The sequence below is a fragment of the Carassius gibelio genome, chromosome A11 (genome assembly GCF_023724105.1).
Source record: "Carassius gibelio isolate Cgi1373 ecotype wild population from Czech Republic chromosome A11, carGib1.2-hapl.c, whole genome shotgun sequence".
Taxonomy (NCBI): Eukaryota; Metazoa; Chordata; class Actinopteri; order Cypriniformes; family Cyprinidae; genus Carassius; species Carassius gibelio.
In genome coordinates this window covers 17,300,724-17,320,943 of record NC_068381.1, presented here as the reverse complement: position 1 = coordinate 17,320,943, position 20,220 = coordinate 17,300,724, and the positions used below count along the sequence as shown (strand labels likewise).

General features: G+C 34.7%; 2 protein-coding genes and 1 pseudogene across 2 annotated transcripts in view; all 3 read left to right on the top strand.

The window, feature by feature from the left end:
- Positions 1 to 12: 12 nt before the first annotated feature.
- LOC128022839 (regulator of telomere elongation helicase 1-like) lies at positions 13 to 6,735 on the top strand (annotated as a pseudogene).
- Positions 6,736 to 8,364: 1,629 nt separating this feature from the next.
- On the top strand, positions 8,365 to 14,994 carry zgpat (zinc finger, CCCH-type with G patch domain). The gene is made up of 7 exons (XM_052610184.1): positions 8,365 to 8,500; positions 8,831 to 9,411; positions 11,850 to 11,983; positions 12,244 to 12,411; positions 12,509 to 12,631; positions 13,898 to 14,297; positions 14,646 to 14,994. Exons 2-7 carry the CDS (start codon positions 8,876 to 8,878, stop codon positions 14,782 to 14,784), a joined length of 1,500 nt encoding a protein of 499 aa, XP_052466144.1. The 5' UTR covers positions 8,365 to 8,500; positions 8,831 to 8,875; the 3' UTR covers positions 14,785 to 14,994.
- A 152-nt stretch (positions 14,995 to 15,146) lies between these two features.
- Positions 15,147 to 20,220, top strand: part of LOC128022838 (dynein heavy chain domain-containing protein 1) — a 33,316-nt gene continuing 28,242 nt past the window's right edge. The window contains exons 1-6 of the mRNA XM_052610616.1: positions 15,147 to 16,019; positions 16,488 to 16,918; positions 17,008 to 17,181; positions 18,106 to 18,309; positions 18,413 to 18,523; positions 19,559 to 19,715. Coding sequence (XP_052466576.1) covers positions 16,578 to 16,918; positions 17,008 to 17,181; positions 18,106 to 18,309; positions 18,413 to 18,523; positions 19,559 to 19,715 — 987 coding nt within the window. The 5' untranslated portion in view covers positions 15,147 to 16,019; positions 16,488 to 16,577. The remainder of the gene's footprint in view (positions 16,020 to 16,487; positions 16,919 to 17,007; positions 17,182 to 18,105; positions 18,310 to 18,412; positions 18,524 to 19,558; positions 19,716 to 20,220) is intronic.

The window sequence follows — 20,220 nt, the reverse complement described above, 5'->3', positions numbered from 1 at the left end:
ATGACAAGGTGAATGACCCAAACTCCAGTGGAGGCAGCTTCTTCACCATATGAAGGGGAAAGGTGAGACTATACATATTTAATGCAGTAAAAAATACTTTCATTATGAGCCAACCAGTAATATCAATACATTTATTTTTGTTTTTCAAGGCAAGTGAGGGGTTAGATTTTGCTGACACGTATGGTCGAGGGGTCATGGTCACTGGACTTCCCTTGCCCCCCAGGATGGACCCCAGAGTGTCTGGAAGAGATGTGCAAGAAAAAAATAGTGGAGTGAAGGTCCCTGCTCTTCAAGAAATAATAGATTAAGATTGTCAGTTTGACATGTTTACTTATTACAATTTTAATGCATGTAAAAATCACTTAGTACAATTTTTTGTTTATACACATTTTTAAATAAATACATTAAATTATGCTGTACTTTTGAACTTTCTATTCATCGAAGAATCTTAAAATAGAAAATGCTTCTAGAAAATATAAACATTATGTTAGCACTGATAATAATCAGAAATGTGTCTTGAGCAGCAAATCATCATATCAGAGTGATTTCTGAAGATCATGTGACACTGAAGACTGGAGGAATGATGCTGAAAATTCAGCTTTGATCACAGAAATAAATGACATTTTTAAATACTACAATAGAAAGCAAATTATGGTAGTATTTCACAATGTTACTATTTTTACTGTATTTTTGATTAAATAAATACAGCCTCAATGCAGCAGAAACTTTGTTTTTAACATTCTTAAACAAACAAACAAACAAAAAACTATTCACTCCCAAACTATATAGGAAGAATATGAATCAATTAGTTATCTATTAATTTATTCAGAAATGCACTAATAATACAATGCAATCATGTCATGTAAATGAATGCTTCTCTTATAATGAATATGGCTTTCATTTCTGAATCAATAAATTATGATATTTAGGCATAAAGTGAAAATATCAGGATGGTACTACTGTCCTTATATCATAATGTAGAAAACTTCCTCAATAAGAGCATGAAATGCTTGAAAAGTAGCTTGTTAATATGTACTACTGCGTTACGTTCAAATAAGTGGGTGGAGCTACATAATTAGGCATTGATATTCTTCTGTGGAGGCGGAGTTTAACTTATCTATTACTTCACGTTCCAGGATCTGGCATTCAATGTTCACTGGCCTGGTGTCAATAAAAGCTTTTATTTCAGTAACAAGGACTTTTTCAGTTCTGAAACTTACTAGCAGGATGCTCTTTTAGTATGATTACCTCTTATATATCAAAAGCTTGAGTAAAAGTTTTTCTCAAATCATGACCCCTTTACAATATTTTATATGAATATTATGTTATTAAATGTATATTTTTATTTCAAAACTTTCTGGAAAGTAATGTCCTGTACTGATGTGTACACGCTCACGTGTTTGTAAAGAAACCCTGCGGTGTATTATATTTAGTTCAGGTACAGTAGCGTGTCTTGTGGTCCGTCTGGTTGTGTGGTAACTCTCTGGGCAGGAGTGGTACAGACAGCAGGCGTCTGGAGCTGTCAATCAAGCCATTGCTAGAGCCATCTTCCACTGTGATCACAGGTCAACACTAATTACAACAACAGCAATTCACAATTTGACTGGAGAGCAAGTATGTAGTTATCAATGCTGTGGGCTTGTATTTCAGGTCTAGGAGCACCGAAACCTGTAATCAGCTTTCTTTATGAGTGAGGCCATACGTTAAGGTTTACGATAGCTGCACGTACCGTGACCATGGCTCATGTCTTTCAGACGGCGCAAAAAACTGTAAGTCCATTTTGTGTTTTCCTGTACCGTGGACCTGTTTTTACACTTAAAAGAGCTGATGTGCAAATTTATTTGTTGATTTGTGTATCAAGCTCCTGTTAGGAAAAGAAAAGAGGCCTGTAAAAGTCATGCAGACAACAGGCCGCCCAACACAGGCTCCAGCTGTCCTGCTCCTGTCTGGCTCAGTGACGCCTCTCAGAAAGCCAAAACACCAAAAATTAGGTGAGCTCACCTCAATTCATCTTTTTTATTTTTTTATTTATTTTTTTTTTGGCCTTTTGAATGAGGTCTGAAGCTCTTGGATGAATGCGTTTATTAGGACATATGGTTCAGAGTTTTTTTTTTTTTTACAGTAATAGATATAAAAGTCAAGTAATAATAAACACTAAATTATAATTTAGTCTCTTCTGAGACTGTGATTTATAAAACAGCCCAGTTGGATTAGATTATTATTATTATGATAAATATATGATTTTAAAATGTATGTAAATATTTTTGAAAGTCTCTTTTGCTCACCAAGCCTGCATTTATGTTCTGTTTTCTTTTTTTGTAACATTTTAAAATGTAATTTATTCCTGTCACAAAGCTGAATTTTCAGCATCATTACTCCAGTCTTAAGTGTCACATGATCCTTGAGAAATCATTATGATATGCTGATTTTCTGCTCAAGAAACGGTTGTGCTGCTTCACGTTTATGTAGAAGCCATGATATACCACCATTCAAAAGTTTGGGGGGTTGATGGAAATTAATGCTTTTATTTTGCAAATTTACATTAAATTGATCAAACATGACAGTAAAACACAGCTATAATAATTTTTGTTTTATTATTTAAATTAACTTAATATTCATCAAAGAATCCTGAAAAAATGTTTCCACATAATATTAAGCAACAACAATTTTTTTTTAACATTGATAATAACAAGAATCATTATTAATAACTGAGCACAAATAATAATTGAGCATTTAGTCAGCACATCAGAATGATTTCTGAAGGATCATGTGACACTGAAGACTGGAGTAATGATGCTGAAGCTTTGCATCACAGTAATAAATTAGATTTTATAATATATTGAAATAGAAAATAGTTATTTCAACATTTTATAATATTTCACAATATAATTGTTTTTTTACTATGTTTTTCTTCAAATATTGCAGCACTGATGAGCATAAGAGACTTCATTAAAAAGATTTAAAAACTCATTGTTTCCATACTTTTGTATGTTCAGTGCAAGTCAGCTAAAACGATTGTGATGTTTTAGAGTCAGAAGAGCATTCTGGGCAGGATGGAGCTTTTCCGCATTCAATACGAGATGGAGATGACAAACAAAAGGAAACCAGTCAGCCTGCTGGACGCCCAGGATGACCACCAACAAAAGAGGGAGGGAAGACACCATGGTTGGGGAAGAAAGAGTGAGACAAGAATTAAATCACTAGAGAAATCATTTAGTTGCTCTCTTGCAAACCAGTTTTATTTTCTCTCTGTAGTTTAGCACAAAATGAGATGTAATGCAGAATGCTGGTGCAGCTGTTTTCAATTGTAATGAAAGTGGATGGCGATGTATACGGCAGTGGTCCAAAAGAGGACAAGTATAATAAAAGTAGCCACATGCGACCTGTGCACCATTTTCCGGGTTTTTGAATTCATATGACAGCTAAGTGCAAGAAACAGTGGTGTAGGCAGGGATTTCACATTTCTCAGAGAAATTGGATGTGAATAACCTAGAAAATGAATTTTTGCTGAATAAATGAAACATGAATGGTAAGGAATTACCTCATAAATCACGATCGAGGTTTTCAGCGATGCCTTTGATCTGTTTTTATCTGCTTCTCAAATCTTTCGTGAGATTAGCTCATTGTGCAGGTCTGTAAAAATGTCTCAAATGCCGTAACGTAACTGTGATCGAATCTTTTGGCTAATTTTCCCTTTCTCTCATTGGTTTTTGACCCTGCAGGCGAGTCGCGTGTCTACTCTTTCCCTCCAGCATGACAAACGTCTGGATGATGAATCGAGGGGTGGGAAACGGAAGATTAAAGTGGTTCAAGAGCGGATGAGGGATCTTGATTGAATTTTTGTGCGCTCTTAGCTTTTGGTGCATGGAGACTCTTTTATGCTGTTGATTACAAGTCTATGCAAATTAAAGATTCACATTTATCCAAGAAAATGATACATTTATGTATGCGAGTGTGTGTGTGTGTGTATTATATTACTTAATCGTATATATATATATATATATATGTGTGTGTGTGTATTATATTACTTAATCGTATATATATATATATATATATATATATATATATATATATGTGTGTGTGTGTGTGTGTGTGTGTGTAGCAATTTTGCTAAATATTATAACAGTTTATAATGTTTCTATTGTAATATATTTTAAAATGTAATTTATTCTTGTGATGCAAAGCTGAGTTTTCAGCATCATTACTCCAGTTTAGTGTAAGATGATCCTTTAAAAATCATACTAAAATGCTGATTTACTGCTCAAGAATGATTTCTTATTATCAGTGTTGATAACAGTTCATATTTCATCCCCTTTGTTTTTGAAAGTTCAAAAGAGCAGCTTTATTTAAATAAATAGATATATCTTGTAACATTATTCATGTCGGTTTTATTTCTACATCATGGATTTGGAATTGCAAAGACATGAATAATGTTACAAGATATATCTATTTATTTAAATAAAGCTGCTCTTTTGAACTTTCAAAAACAAAGGGGATGAAATATGAATTGTTTTCAACAACTAAGGATCATGGCCTGTTCATTTTGATCCATAAATCCATTTATTATGGTAATCCACTACATTTAAAGGTAAAGTGTTTTATTTCTAAATCATGGATTTGGAATTGCAAACTTTACCTTTAAATGAAGTGGATTCCCAGAATAAATGGATTTGTGGATCAAAATGAACAGGCCATGATCCTTTGTTCTTTTGTATTAAAGTAAATGTACTTTTTGTCTTTAGCTGGCTGTGCTTCAGAAGACAGTGGCTTCCTCTACTGCAAAAACTTTCATGATGGAGCTGAGATGATGTCGAGATGATTATCCAGGGAGGAGCAAGAGGCTCTCAGGCAGAACACAGGTAACATCTCGCTTGTAAATAGTGTATAACAGTGACATTTAGGGCTTATTTTTTTCTCTCTCAATAAGCATGAATAAAATGTTTTTATATTTTATATTTCTAGCTAAAGCTGAGATGTGAATCCACCCAGTGAGCAGCTGAACCAAGGTGCTTCTCAACTGGGGAACTGCTGAAATTAATGGAGGGGATGGGCAAAATGGAGGTATATTGGAGTTTATCGATACTAACCACCAGTGTTGCAGAAAGTTAAAAGGAATGCATTAAAAGATTGCTTTACTCCCTTAAAAAAGTAACTTATTGCATTACTTATTATGGAAAATAATGCATTACATTTACTTTCGCTTTACTTTTTCTCACCTGAGCTGGACTTGCTAACACAAAATAAAATTAATAACAATAACACTCTTATTTCAGCTGTATATAAAAAAATCAACATACAAATGTGATGTTTTACGGAGCCCCGCACATGACATGGTAGAAAAAATAAATAAATTGTGCGCACGATTTACTAATTCATTCCCTCAATGTACTAAAATTACTATTGCGTTCGAATTATTAAATTGTGCGCACAATTTATAAATCGAGTGAACGAAATAGTAAATCGAGGGAACACAATAGTAATTGTGTGCATGTTTTAGTACATTGAGGAAATGAATTAGTAAATCGTGCGCACTATTTAGCCTAATATTTTTTCCTGTATGTCATGTTCGGGGCTCCGTAATGTTTATCTAAAGTCATGTTTGCTTATTTGTGTGGTGGAAATGGACCATCGAAGGTCAGCAGTGAGATTAAATACATAAAGTGTGGTTGTGTTATTTAACAGATTTAATTATTGCAGGTTTGCAGAATATTCTGAGTTTGCATTGTTAGCACAGTTTTTTTTATTCATTTTGAGGAATACTGAAGCTGTTTTTGTACAAGCGAGTAAATGCATGATCACATTTAGTCTAGAACTACAGTAAGCTTCATGTTCATAACCAATGATTCAACAAATCAATGATTCAGTAAGATAATCATGAAGATAGTTGCTAAATTCAAAACTGTATACTAGTTTACCACTATTGCTATTTCTGGTGTATCTTTTTTTGGCATAAATTGTAAGAGTATTTTACCAGTATGCTTTTCCAAATCAGCAAGTCACTTGTTTAATTCCAGAATAAAGCAGCCATTTTTAATGAATTGATCAAATGAGTGAATCAATTGACACTCTTATGACTTGTCGGCACCTGTTGATGATTTTAGTTTCATATTTAATTTCTATTCAGTATGAATTATATTCAACACAATAATCTCCTAACATTATACATGTATTGTAGCTGCAGTGTAAATGCATTCATGGCATCTCTGAGCTGCATTGAACAGTCTGTGTAAATACATCTTCATGCCACTTCAGATGCAGCTTCTGTGCCACTTCTGCAGTGCACACATAATGTCATCCCTAAATGGAAATGTTTATTATTTCTTTGTCACTGGTTTAGGATTATTTTTTTCAGTTTTTATCCTGCAAAATGTCCCCCTTTTTGGGGTTACAGAGATTGCCACCCTCTTCTTGATGCAGACGTTTGTATATCTATAAAACTTGCTCTGATTAAGTTTGACATTTTTACAGTGAAGTGAAGTCCAGAAGCCACAATCATCCATCAAAGAAGGTCTGTCGTGCTCCTCTCTGCTGTCAGACATCAAACAGGCCATCGGTGCAGAAAAAAAACGTCAGATGTTTTTGGCCTTGCAGGCCTATAAAACGTCAAAAAATTACTACCAGATGGTGTCAACTGTTGTGAGTTTATTGACTGAAAGAGATGAAGACATCGCTCTACTGGAACGTTAGTCAGTTTCTTTAAGATTCATCATAACCATTTACATTTTGCGCTGTTAAAATCCTTGAATGGAAATGATTGTGTCACAAACCAGGGTTCAGACGTGGCATCAAGTCAACCGAATCAAGGTATTCTTTGTAATAAGTGTAAATATTATATTCCTCTATGGGGGTAGTAGATAATTATGCTAATTATTCTTAAATATATTCCTATCAGAATCTCAGAAAAGAGTCAAAAGCTACTGTTTTTATGTAATGCATTTTTTTCAATAAAAATTTTGCATTAAATATTTTGAAATAAATTAGTTTTATACTTCACTGTTAAATTGACTTTTTTCAAGTTCCTTTTTCATTAATGTAAAAAAAAAAAAGATAAAATAATATGAAAGTGACTTTGCATCCGACCATTTTATCATCCCAGTACCATTAAGTAGCACTATACATTTTTTTTATCATTACTAAAATGTGTTGTCTGAGAGAGATAGAGAAAAAAAAACATGTTAGACCAGAATGCATTTATATAAAACAGTAAAAAATGTATTGAAATGGAATGAACGTTTATTGCCAGGAAAATACAGCACAAGGTACAATGCTAAGATAATGTTAACATTAACAATTTATTTTTATTTCCCAAAAACAATATAGGGTTCTAGTTATTAAATTGTTTGGCAAATAATAAATAATACTAACAGCTAAAGATTTATAACACTATTAGGACTGAATTAAACAAATATAGGTTGACTCAAAATAAAAGACTTTTACCCCCATGGGAACTTTTAATGGAGCACAAAAACTAATACAAAATTAAATTCATGCACTTATTTTTTATTCAGTACAACACGCACAAGAGGAATTGCGTAGTCACATTATTATAAGTTGCTAGATAAAAAATAAATAAAACTTTCGGTGTGATAACCGTGTTAAAACACTGTAGCACTTTTGAAATTTTTGTTTATTTTAAAATTAATGCAAAGAGGCCAGTTCTTTTTATGTAATTTATTCACTGAAATAGATTGAACATTACAATACATTTGACCAATTAAGTCCACACACAAGAAACAAGAACAATCTTAATCTGAGAAGAGGGGGAAAATATTCATATAACTTAAGCTAGTAAACAATAGTTCAAATGTTCTTCCTTCATCCTACAGCGGGGGAGCTATTGTTATCTAACAGTATGTCATTCTTTTGTTATGAATTTCTATTTCAGACTCTTTCAAAGATTCAATTTCTAACAAAAATAAAATACATTTTGCAATGCATTTCGCATTTTTTTTTAAATTTATGAATATAATATTTACCTTGCTAAATGTAAAAATTAACAACATAATCATTTTGCTTTTGTGTGAATAAGTGCAAATAATTAATAACATAACCGACATAGAATGAATGCACTGTAAGTCGCTTTGGATAAAAGCGTCTACTAAATGCATAATTTTATTTTATTTTACATAGGATGAAGGAAAGCAAGTGCTGCCCGATCTGTGTTGCCAAGTATGTGGTTTTCTCGCAGGATTTGTCTAACACTTTTGCCGCGGGTTTAAGTTACCCCAATACAGTGACATTTATCCCCTAAAATGCGAAATTTACCAGGAGAACAGCACCAAAAACGTGTACTTTACCCCATTCGAATGTGATTTTTACCGGGGAAGATAGGGATAGTTTTGCGTATCACTTGTGAAAACCTGGCAACCCTGTGCCCGATGACGACAGTGATGTCAAAGTTGAGCGGCTCCCAATGAGCTGAAGGCGAAGAAAGCTCACCGTCTCTGTCCGTACAGGAACAAAACACTGCTAAGAAGACGACAAACAGCAGATTTAAAATGTAAGTCCGTGATTTTGATGTTATGTAATGTTAGCCAGCTACAAAGTAAAATCATGTATCTGAACTAAAATAAATCAGTAAACTAGCTAGAGAGAGCTAACGTTTGGGCTCTCTAACGTTAGCTTGAAAGCTAACCGGCATAATTGCATAGTCTCCACCTCAACTCATATATATATATATATATATATATATATATATATATATATATATATATATATATATATATATATATCTCACAAGAACATTAAATAATGTTTTCTGAAATATATGAAGACTGTACTGTTTTGCATAATGTAACGAGACTGTTCTTTGCCTGTTTTATCCTTGCAGTTTTATCTCCGTGAGCTCCTGTCATGTAAGTGTCTGATCCTCACTATGGATGAAGGCAGTCTGGAAGAAGCCATCAGGACCTACAGCGCTCAGCTTCAGCAGGTGGAGGTGGCGTTATGTGCTGGGTTGGGCTCAGAGGAGCAGGCTGACCTGCTGAAGCTGAAGGAGGACCTGCAGCAGCTCATTGAGCTCACAGAGTCCAGCCTGGTGTCTGTCAAAAAGAGCCAGTTGCTGGCTTCGTTGGAGGAGCCCTCGACGAACCAAAGTGCCACATCGGTTCCTCAAGAAGCGGCTTTAGATGATGAGTTTGCTTCTTTCTATGCTGAACTGTCAGAGGACTCTGCTGAGGTGAAACTAAACTCTGAACCTGAAGAGGTGGATATAAGTGGCACTAAGGTACGTGCTCCGTACCGTACCTCATGGGGAACCCTGGAGTACCATAACGCCATGGTGGTCTGCCCTGAGGAGGCAGAAGGAGAAGAGGCTCGAGTCCGGGTGCTGTACCTTCACCCCACAAACAAATCCATGAAACCCTGCGGCTTCTACCTTGAGGACAAGTGCCGCTTCATGGACAACTGCAGGTGCTGTTTTACTTCTTCAGTAATTTTAATCTGTGCTTGCTATACAAAGTGAAGAGTTTTTGCTCAGCAGATATTATAATGATCACATAGAGAGAAAAAAAATACTAATTTGAAAAACTATATATGTAAAAAAAAAAACTAAACATTTTCATCAAAAGTTAAAATTAAATTAGGTTGAGTAAAGATTTATATGTTTTTATCTTACACCTTTCATACCAGATCTTATTCAGTATTTTCATAATTGTCAAGGTAAATTTTTGTAAAATAAATATCTTATATACATAAACTTGCATAACAAATAAAAAAAATATATATATATCTATATATATATATCTATATCTATATATATATATAGATATATATATACAGTCAGGTCCATAAATATTGGGACATTGACACAATTCTAATCTTTTTGTCTCTATACACCACCACAATGGATTTGAAATGAAACGAACAAGAGGTGCTTTAACTGCAGACATTCAGCTTTAATTTGAGGGTATTTACATCTAAATCAGGTGAACGGTGTAGGAATTACAACAGTTTGTATATGTACATCCCACTTTTTAAGGGACCAAAAGTAATGGGACAGATTAACAATCATAAATCAAACTTTCATTTTTTAATACTTGGTTGCAAATCCTTTGCAGTCAATTACAGCCTGAAGTCCGGAGATCAATTAGACATCAGCGTACGCTGGGTTTCATCCCCGGTGATGCTCTGCCAGGCCTCTACTGCAACTGTCTTCAGTTCCTGCTTGTTCTTGGGGCATTTTCCCTTCAGTTTTGTCTTCAGCAAGTGAAATGCATGCTCAATTGGATTTAGGTCAGGTGATTGACTTGGCCATTGCATAACATTCCACTTCTTTCCCTTAAAAATCTCTTTGGTTGCTTTCCAAACACCAAACTACCCGGAAGACCATGGAAAACAACTGTGGTGGATGATCGAAGAACTCTTTCCCCGGTAAAGAAACCCTTCACAACAGTTGGCCAGATCAAGAACACTCTCCAAGAGGTAGGTGTATGTGTGTGTCAAAGTCAACAATCAAGAGAAGACTTCACTATGTGAATACAGAGGGTTCACCACAAGATGTAAACCACTGGTGAGTCTCTAAAACAGGAAGGCCAGATTAGAGTTTGCCAAACAACATCTAAATAAGCCTTCACAGTTCTGGAACAACATCCTATGGACAGATGAGACAAAGATCAACTTGTACCAGAGTGATGGAAAGAGAAGAGTATGGAGAAGGAAAGGAACTGCTCATGATCACCTCATCAGTGAAGCATGGTGGTGGTAGTGTCATGGCGTGGGCATGTATGGCTGTCAATGGAACTGGTTATCTTGTATTTATTGATGATGTGGCTGCTGACAAAAGCATTAGGATGAATTCTGAAGTGTTTCGGGCAATATTATCTGCTCATATTCAGCCAAATGCTTCAGAAATCATTGGTCAGCGCTTCACAGTACAGATGGACAATGACCCGAAGCATACTGCGAAAGCAACCAAAGAGATTTTTAAGGGAAAGAAGTGGAATGTTATGCAATGGCCAAGTCAATCACCTGACCTAAATCCGATTGAGCATGCATTTCACTTGCTGAAGACAAAACTGAAGGGAAAATGCCCCAAGAACAAGCAGGAACTGAAGACAGTTGCAGTAGAGGCCTGGCAGAGCATCACCAGGGATGAAACCCAGCGTACGCTGATGTCTAATTGATCTCCAGACTTCAGGCTGTAATTGACTGCAAAGGATTTCCAACCAAGTATTAAAAAATGAAAGTTTGATTTATGATTGTTAATCTGTCCCATTACTTTTGGTCCCTTAAAAAGTGGGAGGCACATATACAAACTGTTGTAATTCCTACACCGTTCACCTGATTTAGATGTAAATACCCTCAAATTAAAGCTGAAAGTCTGCAGTTAAAGCACATCTTGTTCGTTTCATTTCAAATCCTTTGTGGTGGTGTATAGAGACAAAAAGATTAGAATTGTGTCAATGTCCCAATATTTATGGACCTGACTGTATATATATATACATACATATACTTTTTACAGTGATAACACCACTAAAAGGTTTATAATATATTATAAACCTATTAGTGGTGTTGTCACTGTAAAAAGTATTTTTATAAGTCTCATATCTTTGCATTTTTTAAATAATTTATCACATGTAATTACATTTAATAATTATGAAAATATCCTTTAAAATGTTTCAATATGATTTAAGTTTTATGAAAATATACTTTCTTATTTTCAACTTAAAGTTGAATTTTTTTTTAAATTAATGTTTTTACAAATATAAATGCTTTTATCATAATTGCATATATATATATATATATATGTATATATTATTTATTTATTTATTAATTTATTTATTTATTTATAACAAACTAAAACCTTGAGATATGTTATGACATATGTTGTCTAATGTGTGTGTTTTCAGGTACTCTCATGGTGAGGTGGTGTGTGTATCGGAGCTCAGGGACTTCCTGGAGGCTGACATCAGTAACATGGAGTTGGGCTCTGCGTGTTTGGCCAGGCATGAAGATGGCATTTGGTACCCGGCCAAAATATCAGGTACATTTTCAGAGTTCTTTCACTGCCATTAACAGAAATGAAGAACAGAGATTGCAATATGATATCATTTGTTTGTTACCTTTCCCACAGTTCACAAGAACAGAGAGAGAGAGCGAGAGATTCCTTATTGATCCCCAAGGGGAGATTTAATGGAAAATAGCGGCAGTTTCAGAAACACTGCACAAAAACACAACTCGATTAGGCAAAACAGACATAGATATTACAGATGTGCATGAGACATTCTGCTTCTCTTTCTCCAGAGATTGAAGGCGAGTTGTACACAGTGAAATTTGACTCGCTGCTGCTGAAGGAAGCTGTGCTGGAGGCTGATGGGATAATTCCTCCCCTTCGTCAGGATGACAGTTCCTCCTCTTCCTCGTCGGACTCTGAGGATGATTCTGACCAGTGTGATGCTGCTTATGCTAAAGGTGTAAAAGCATAATTACAACATCTGGAATATCGCGTACTGGAATGCACATTCAACACATTGTTGAAATCAAAAGCTGACTTTGTATCTAATTACAGTATTGGGATCAAGAGAGGAGGACATGGCCCAGGTAAACAGTGCAGAGTTTTGCGGTTGGGAGGCTCACACACGTGGCATTGGCTCCAAGCTCTTGCTCAAAATGGGTTATGAGTTTGGTAAAGGTAGGTGACTGTATCAGACATCGGTCTTAAAACCATCAGAACAAATGTAAAAGTATTCTAAAAACTGTCACAGCATTTGCTTTTCTATTATGAGTAACAATAAGGCAAATGCTATAAAACATTTAAATTTGGTAGCATTCAGCAAATGAACTTTTAATTTAAACGTGTCTTTGAATATCTAATCTGAATATCTAACCTTGCAAATTTGTCAACTTCAGCTGTGAGATTCTCTAAAGTGTAGGCATTTGTGCATTGCATTGTGTGATTTCAAACTATGCGGTGCTATACATGTCATTCTCTATATGCTACAGCATATGTAAAATTAGCACTATCTTGTCTTTATTTGAAATATATACATTTCATTTAGGGATGGGACGGTTCACTGAAAAAAAACGAACTGCTCGGTTCTCCACACACGGTTCAACTTAAATCTGAAAAAGCATCTGTAATATGGTTTGCTATAAATAACACGTAAAACAAACAAAGTTCAGCATATATATGCTCATGTTAATGGAATGCGCATTCTGGCCTCCCAGACATTACAAAAACAGCTATGGGAAAAAAACTGTATCAGTGCATTCTCTTAAAGTGACGTGAAGTGAAGTCTTTATATTAATCGAACAGCAACCACAAAGAAATCACTCAATGCTCTTGATTAAAAAGCTAGAAAAGATCTACCTAAAAAAGAAAAACCTGAAAATCACAGTTTATTTTATTTACTTTGTATTTATTTATCCTATTGTATTTATTTGTGCTATTGCTTGTAGTTAGAATAATCCTTTTTTTTTTTTTTTTTTCAAAGTATAGTTTTTCTATAAATGGCACATACTGAACTTTACTGAAATGGTGACCCTAAAACCGTGAAACAAACCGAACCGTGAAAAAATTGAACCACACAAACTCACCAGATTAACAGGTACACTGCTGGTTGCAGTGTTTGTTTAGATTTATTTTTGCATTTATTTAATTACATTTTTTTTGTGAAAACTACTATAATAGAGTAACAGAATCAAGAAGTTGCCATCTAAATAATACTCTTTATTTAAAAAATAATAATAATAATACATTTTTTTCATATTTATTTTCAAATTATATAAATTAAATTTAAGCAAATGTTATGCATGTTTTTTTTTTATTCTAGCTTTAAATACTGTTGATATATATTGGTTTTATATTAGCTATCGGCCCTCAAAATATCGATATAGTTCAACCTCTAATTTCTGTCTTGTGCATACATTTGTAACAGTTCTTTCTGTGCGTGCATAGGTTTGGGGAAGACCCTCTCTGGTCGAGTAGAGCCAGTTCAGGCCATGGTTCTTCCGAAAGGCAGCTCATTGGACATGTGTGCTGAGCTCACTCAGAGAAAGACTGCGGCCGCTATTGCTAAGAACAACCCGGCCTCTCGCAAACCCAAGGCTAAAAAGAGGAAAGCCTCCACATCAACGCGCCACAATGTTTTTGATTTCCTGAACTCTAAGCTTGGTGACACAGCTCAGCCTGCGTCTCATTCATCAAGCTCATCAGCCACAGGTGTAGAGGCCTACCAGGGCAGAAAGAGCACCAAACGGTCCCTGAACGTTCGTCTGTTCCAGGCTACGGAGAAAGTAGCTCAAGTGGAGAGAGAGATCCAGCAGCTCACTAAGTCTCTCAGTAGACGAAATGGAAGGTGTTCTTTCCTCACTTTCTTTGCACGCGGCCAGCTTTCTTTTCTTTGTTCCTTTCATTGCCTTCTCATTCTTGATTTCACCCTTATCAGTGTTGCAGAAGCTACTAAAGGAGTTCAGTAGATCTGCTCTTTTGAAAATCTGTTGCACCTCTCATTATTACCTTTGCTCTGACATAAATCCTCTGCTTGTGCAAGAATCACATTGAATTGTTTTGTTGCAGCAGCTCTGTTTTTAAAACGGCTGTTGATGTAGCTAATGAAAACGAAATGTATTGTTTTATTCTTCAAGTCACCATTACAAATTTTGTCTTTCTCAGTGTCTTTGTCTTTGTGTCTGTCTGTCCTCAGGGATGCAACAGTGGTCAGTAGAATCGAGGAGAAGCTCACTGCTTCCCGCAGCTTACTGGAGCAGCTGAGGGCTCAGGAACAGTCCATCCAGAGAGAGCAGAAGAAAGCAGACACACACAAGAAAATGACTGAATTCTAATAAATCTACTGTCTTTTGCTATTATTGGGATTTTGTTTAGTGTGTATAAACGTTAATACATCTATCAAAACTTTAAACATGTATGTATGATAATGAATGTGTGAAATGCATTTTCCTTTGTTTATTGCCTATCAGAATCTTGTTTTTTGACATGAACTGTATCTGATATTCAAACTGATTTTGTTTTTTATTAAATGTTTCTTCTAAGGATTAGGTCATTTTAGATACACCAGGAGAGTGTGAGGCATAACCTGCAATACCTTTCTAAAACATTGTGGTTAGTGTATAGTATACATTTCCTGAGAAGTCCGTTTTCTGGAAAATAGGTAGGTGTAAATTTGAAAGCTAGGGCAGAATAAAAGAAGGCCAGTCCATTGTTAAACTATTAATCAGTTGGTCAATAATGCTGCTTAATAATGAATGAGACGCCTCAGAGAAATTCTGTTCTTTTCTGAAACTGCTCAAACACAAACTAAAATGTTTTGTTTTTCTGCTGATTGGTTTTAATGAAGTTTGTGGTGCTTTACCAACTTAGCCAGACTAGGAGACCAACTTAAGACCAGCCAGTGTTATTTTACTATCAATGAGATATTATTATAGTTTTTATTAATATTTGGGATTAGCCTTTATTGTTATATTTCTTGCCATTTATATACTTTTCAGATTTTAGTAGTTTTGTTAGTGTGAATTTAAATTAATTTTAGTACATCAGGCTATAAAATATAATATATATATATATGTGTGTGTGTGTGTGTGTAGGTAGGTAGGTAGGTTTATTAAAAAATAACGATATATATTTTTAATGGTTTTAATTTTAATTCCGGTAATTAAATAACCATGAGACCAGAAAACTCAGCATGGACTGATGTTATATATATATGTTTTTTTTTTCTTCCTCTTAAGGATAATAACAACTTATGCAATTAGTAGGCTACCTTACAGTGAGTCTTTTAACATTTTGAGAATATTACATTATTAATAGCTTAACCGTTACGCTGTTAACATTTGGCAACTCTATAATATAATTGTATTTCTAACCACGAAATCACTGATGTTTTATCGACAGACTAGAAGGTCCCTTTAAATGGGTGTTTTCTGAACGTTATTCATGATTTTCTTGCAGTTAAAAACCCGTTCCTATTCTTTACTGTGAAAGTTTGAGCGAGTTTGTTACCGTTTCCATGACAACAGGAAGCGCACAACGTAAACACAGATGCACTGAGATTTGATCCCAGGTAGGACAAATTTACACACTTCACTTCTAATGAAATTAATAAAATAGTTTCCTACTCATTTTTGTCACACGTCTATCAAAACAGCTATTTATTTGTTATCCTTTTTTGTCTGTCAACAAACTTTCTGCAATTGTGTCTCGTTGCTTGAACTATAGACGTTGTGTTGGTAGCATAGAGTTTAAACCGTGGAAATAGAAATATAACATTTCTATTATCACAAGCGTAGTGTGCTTATACGTATACGTTCATGTTAAAATATGCTCCTGTGAACTGTCAACTTGACAAGCTTACGTTAGCCTACACCGTTTGAAATATTTTAGACATTTTTTTTAGTTTTCTCTGTTATAAGGTATTGTAGGCCTATTTTGTAAATGTTTTTCTTTGTAGTAATGCAGTATTAAGCAGTCAAGATGACCAAATTTTTGCTTAATGTTTTGACAAATACTACTTTTTGATTCATGTTGCCAGGACATCATGAAACACTGGATGCTTTTTCAGAAGATGGGTTTGAAGTGGACTCCTAGTGCAGGCAGTGATATCTCAAACTGACTTTTAACCATGTCTTCACCCAAGAGAGAGACTCGAGGAAATGGCTTTTCAGAACCAGCCGTCACCCGAAACAAGAGAAGAAACAGTCTTGAAGCTGCAGCTTCTCAGCCTCGACTGCTGCTTCGTGAATCTCATACTGCCACACCAGCATTTAAGTGTGAACCCTCACCCTTTCGCTCCCTCAGCCCTCCATTGTCTCCACCGCAATACGATCTGTCGTTTGTTAAACTGCCTCAGTTAGTATCACAGGTTTGCCCTGAACTGCCGCTAAGAGAGACTGTGTGGCGAGAAGGGCCCCGTTTTGTGACACCTGTCAGAGCGATTCAGCACTCAAACGACAGAAGATTCAAGTAAGTTGAGTATTACCAACTTATTCCATTCATTTACTTTTTCTGTACTTTCCTTTGAAGATTGTAAATAGTTTGTCTGTGTTTTGAAGGTTTGAACATGAGAAGCCTGCAGTCCCAAGAGAAAAGAATAAAACCAAGAAAAATAGGAAACCTAAATACAAACCACTCACCGGAGCTGAGGTAGTTGAGATGCTAGCCAAGGAAAAACATCTGGGGGAACATGAATTTTACTATTTGAAGGCTTCTGAAGATGGACCTTACAGGTGCCAGTGCTTTTATTTATTTATTTATTGAAAATCCCAGTGTTGTTTTCTCAATAAAAATGACTTGCAAATCTCAATAAAAATTCTGAATAAACATTGCGTGCAAATTTCTCATTAACCGCAATTCTTGTATTCAACTTTCAATGTATTGTAACAATGTATTCATTCTTCTTTCACTTAGATTTTGTATTTATTTTGGCACTGATTGATAATAGGTTTCTATGATCTGAGTTTATTCACCACCTGTTTTTGAGTGAAAATAAATAAATACAATTATTTGTGAATAATTTAGCCAATGTTCATTGTAAAAGTGAAGTACATAAGCTCAGGTCTATTATTAATCAGTTCAAAAAAGAAATCCAAAACCCATTCTAACTGAAAGAAAACAAGCTGACAAAAATATTAAATCCATTATTTAGTAATAATAAAGCATAACAAGAAATTTGTATTTTCCAATTTGTCAGTAATATTTAGTCCGACACAATAACACTGAAGGGAAAGTTCACCCAAAAATAAAAATTGTCATCATTTACACTCCCTCAAGTTGTTCCAAACCTGTATGAATTTCTTTCTTCTGTTGAACACAAAATAAACTCTGGTCCCCATTTGACTTCAATAGTATTGTTTTGCTATCAGCAACTCTTTGGTTACCAACATTCTTCCAAATATTTTATTTTGTGTTCAACAAAAGAAATAAAACTCATACAGGTTTATTAACAGCTTGAGGGTGAGTCATTTAATTTCATCTTTGGGTGAACTACATCTCTCTGGATCAAAATGATCAGAAGAAAACACAATGGTTAAATGTATTTCACTTGAATGTATTTCTTTCAAATTAACTTGTTTATTTGCAGTATAGTATTTTAGTTTGGTATAAATTTTTAGTATGTTTATGTTGATTAAGTCTAATTTCTCTTTTATCAGACCATATGACTTGCGAGTGGTCTCACGCAGTGAAGTGGGCACAGATTACTACACCAACACTCTCACAACCATAATACATGTGCAGAACGGCTGCTTCATTGAGCTCTGGAGCCTGGGAGAGTGGACACGAGAGTCTGCGCTTTGGGGTGCTGTAAGAAACATCCCATTTTTCAGAGACTTTGTACTGCGCAAGACCTTCGAAAGGTGACTTACTTTTAGTCTTAATGTTGTGTTTACTTTGGAATGTGTGACTATATAGTTGTTAATACAAGCAGTTTTCTAACTGTAACCTTGACAACTTTTTCAGGTGGCACAGGAATGCACACAAGGCTACTGTCAAACGCAGGATTGACCTCCTTCCTTCTCAGATGCTGATAGCAGTGCCCCAATTCAGGGGTGCCTTATTACATCTCGCCAGGTTTTCGTCCAAAAAGCCTACTGTATCATGTTTTATTTGATTTGCAAACTTTTTATTAGGGAGTGAAGGCCTTGATACATGTGTTTTTTTGCTGGGATATATGTATGCATGTATATATATATATATATATATATATATATATATATATATATATATAGATGCGGGTCATATAATTACAATATCATCAGAAAGTTGATTTATTTCACTAATTCCATTCAAAAAGTGAAACTTGTATATTATATTCATTCATTACATAAAGACTGATATATTTCAAATGTTATTTCTTTTAATTTTGATGATTATAACTGACAACTAGGGAAAATCCCAAATTCAGTATCTCAGAAAATTAGAATATTACTTAAGACCAATACAAAGAAAGGATTTGTAGAAATCTTGGCCAAATGAAAAGTATGAGCATGTACAGCACTCAATACTTAGTTGGGGCTCCTTTTGCCTGAATTACTGCAGCAGTGCAGCGTGGCATGGAGTCGATCAGTCTGTGGCACTGCTCAGGTTTTATGAGAGCCCAGGTTGCTCTGATAGTGGCCTTCAGCTCTTCTGCATTCTTGGGTCTGGCATATCTCACCTTCCTCTTCACAGTACCACATCGATTTTCTATGCAGTTAAGGTCTCCAATATTGAACCTTTTCACAATATTCTAATTTTCTGAGATACTGAATTTGGAATTTCATTAGTTGTCAGTTATAAGCATCAAAATTAAAATAAACAAACATTTGAAATATATCATTCTTTGTGTAATGAATGTATATAATATACAAGTTTCACTTTTTGATTGGAATTAGTGAAATAAATGCACTTTTTGATTATATTCTAACTATTATATATATATATATATATATATATATATATATATATATATATATATATATATATATATATATAATTTAAAGGTTCAGTAAAACTTACTATTGTTTTATATGTAAGTCTTTACAGGGTAAAATTATATGTAAGTTATAATTATTGCTATAAATATTCTCATTTTGCTCATCTTAAAAGGTTTCTTTTATTTTTTAGATTAACTGAGGAGCTAAAGCAAGTCAGTTGGCTGCCACATGATGATATAAGGACTTATACATTATTAGATTTCCAAACTGCACTCCTGGAAAAGAGTCAGGCAGCTCAAGCATCTTTAGATAGTTTCCTACATTGTTGTGCTGCTACACTTAGTAAGGTAATGTTTAACGCTTTCAGGTCACTCAAAATTCTACATTCTGTGATCATTTACTCCCTCTTGTCATTAAAAAACAGTACTTTCTTTCATGGAATGCAAATATAGTTATTTAGTGTAATGTTCAAGCTGCTCTTTTCCATCTTGAAATCGAATTGTTACCACGGCTGTCAAGCATTTTCAGTAAATAATGAGTTCCGCACACAAAATCATACAGACTTAAAATATCTCACATATAATACAAATATCTCAAATATATCACATAGACTACTGCTTTTTTCCTTGGAATGCATCACATGGTTCCCATCCTCTTTCATTGAATGGGAGAGAAAAACTTGAACATTCTTCAAAGCTGCTTCATTTATGTTCCACAGAAGATAGTCAGTCAAACAGGTTCAGAATGACAGAGGTGAATACAATAAATGATGAGAGAACACTAATTTCTGGCTGAAGTATCTCTTTAATGTGAATATATATACGGTACTCGTAGTAACATCATTTAATTGCA

Coding starts and splice junctions, on each gene's coding strand:
- zgpat (XM_052610184.1), top strand. CDS start 8,876: ATGGATGAAGGCAGTCTGGAAGAAGCCATCAGGACCTACAGCGCTCAG. Junction 9,412..11,849: donor CGCTTCATGGACAACTGCAG/GTGCTGTTTTAC, acceptor GTGTGTTTTCAG/GTACTCTCATGGTGAGGTGG. Junction 12,632..13,897: donor GGGTTATGAGTTTGGTAAAG/GTAGGTGACTGT, acceptor GTGCGTGCATAG/GTTTGGGGAAGACCCTCTCT.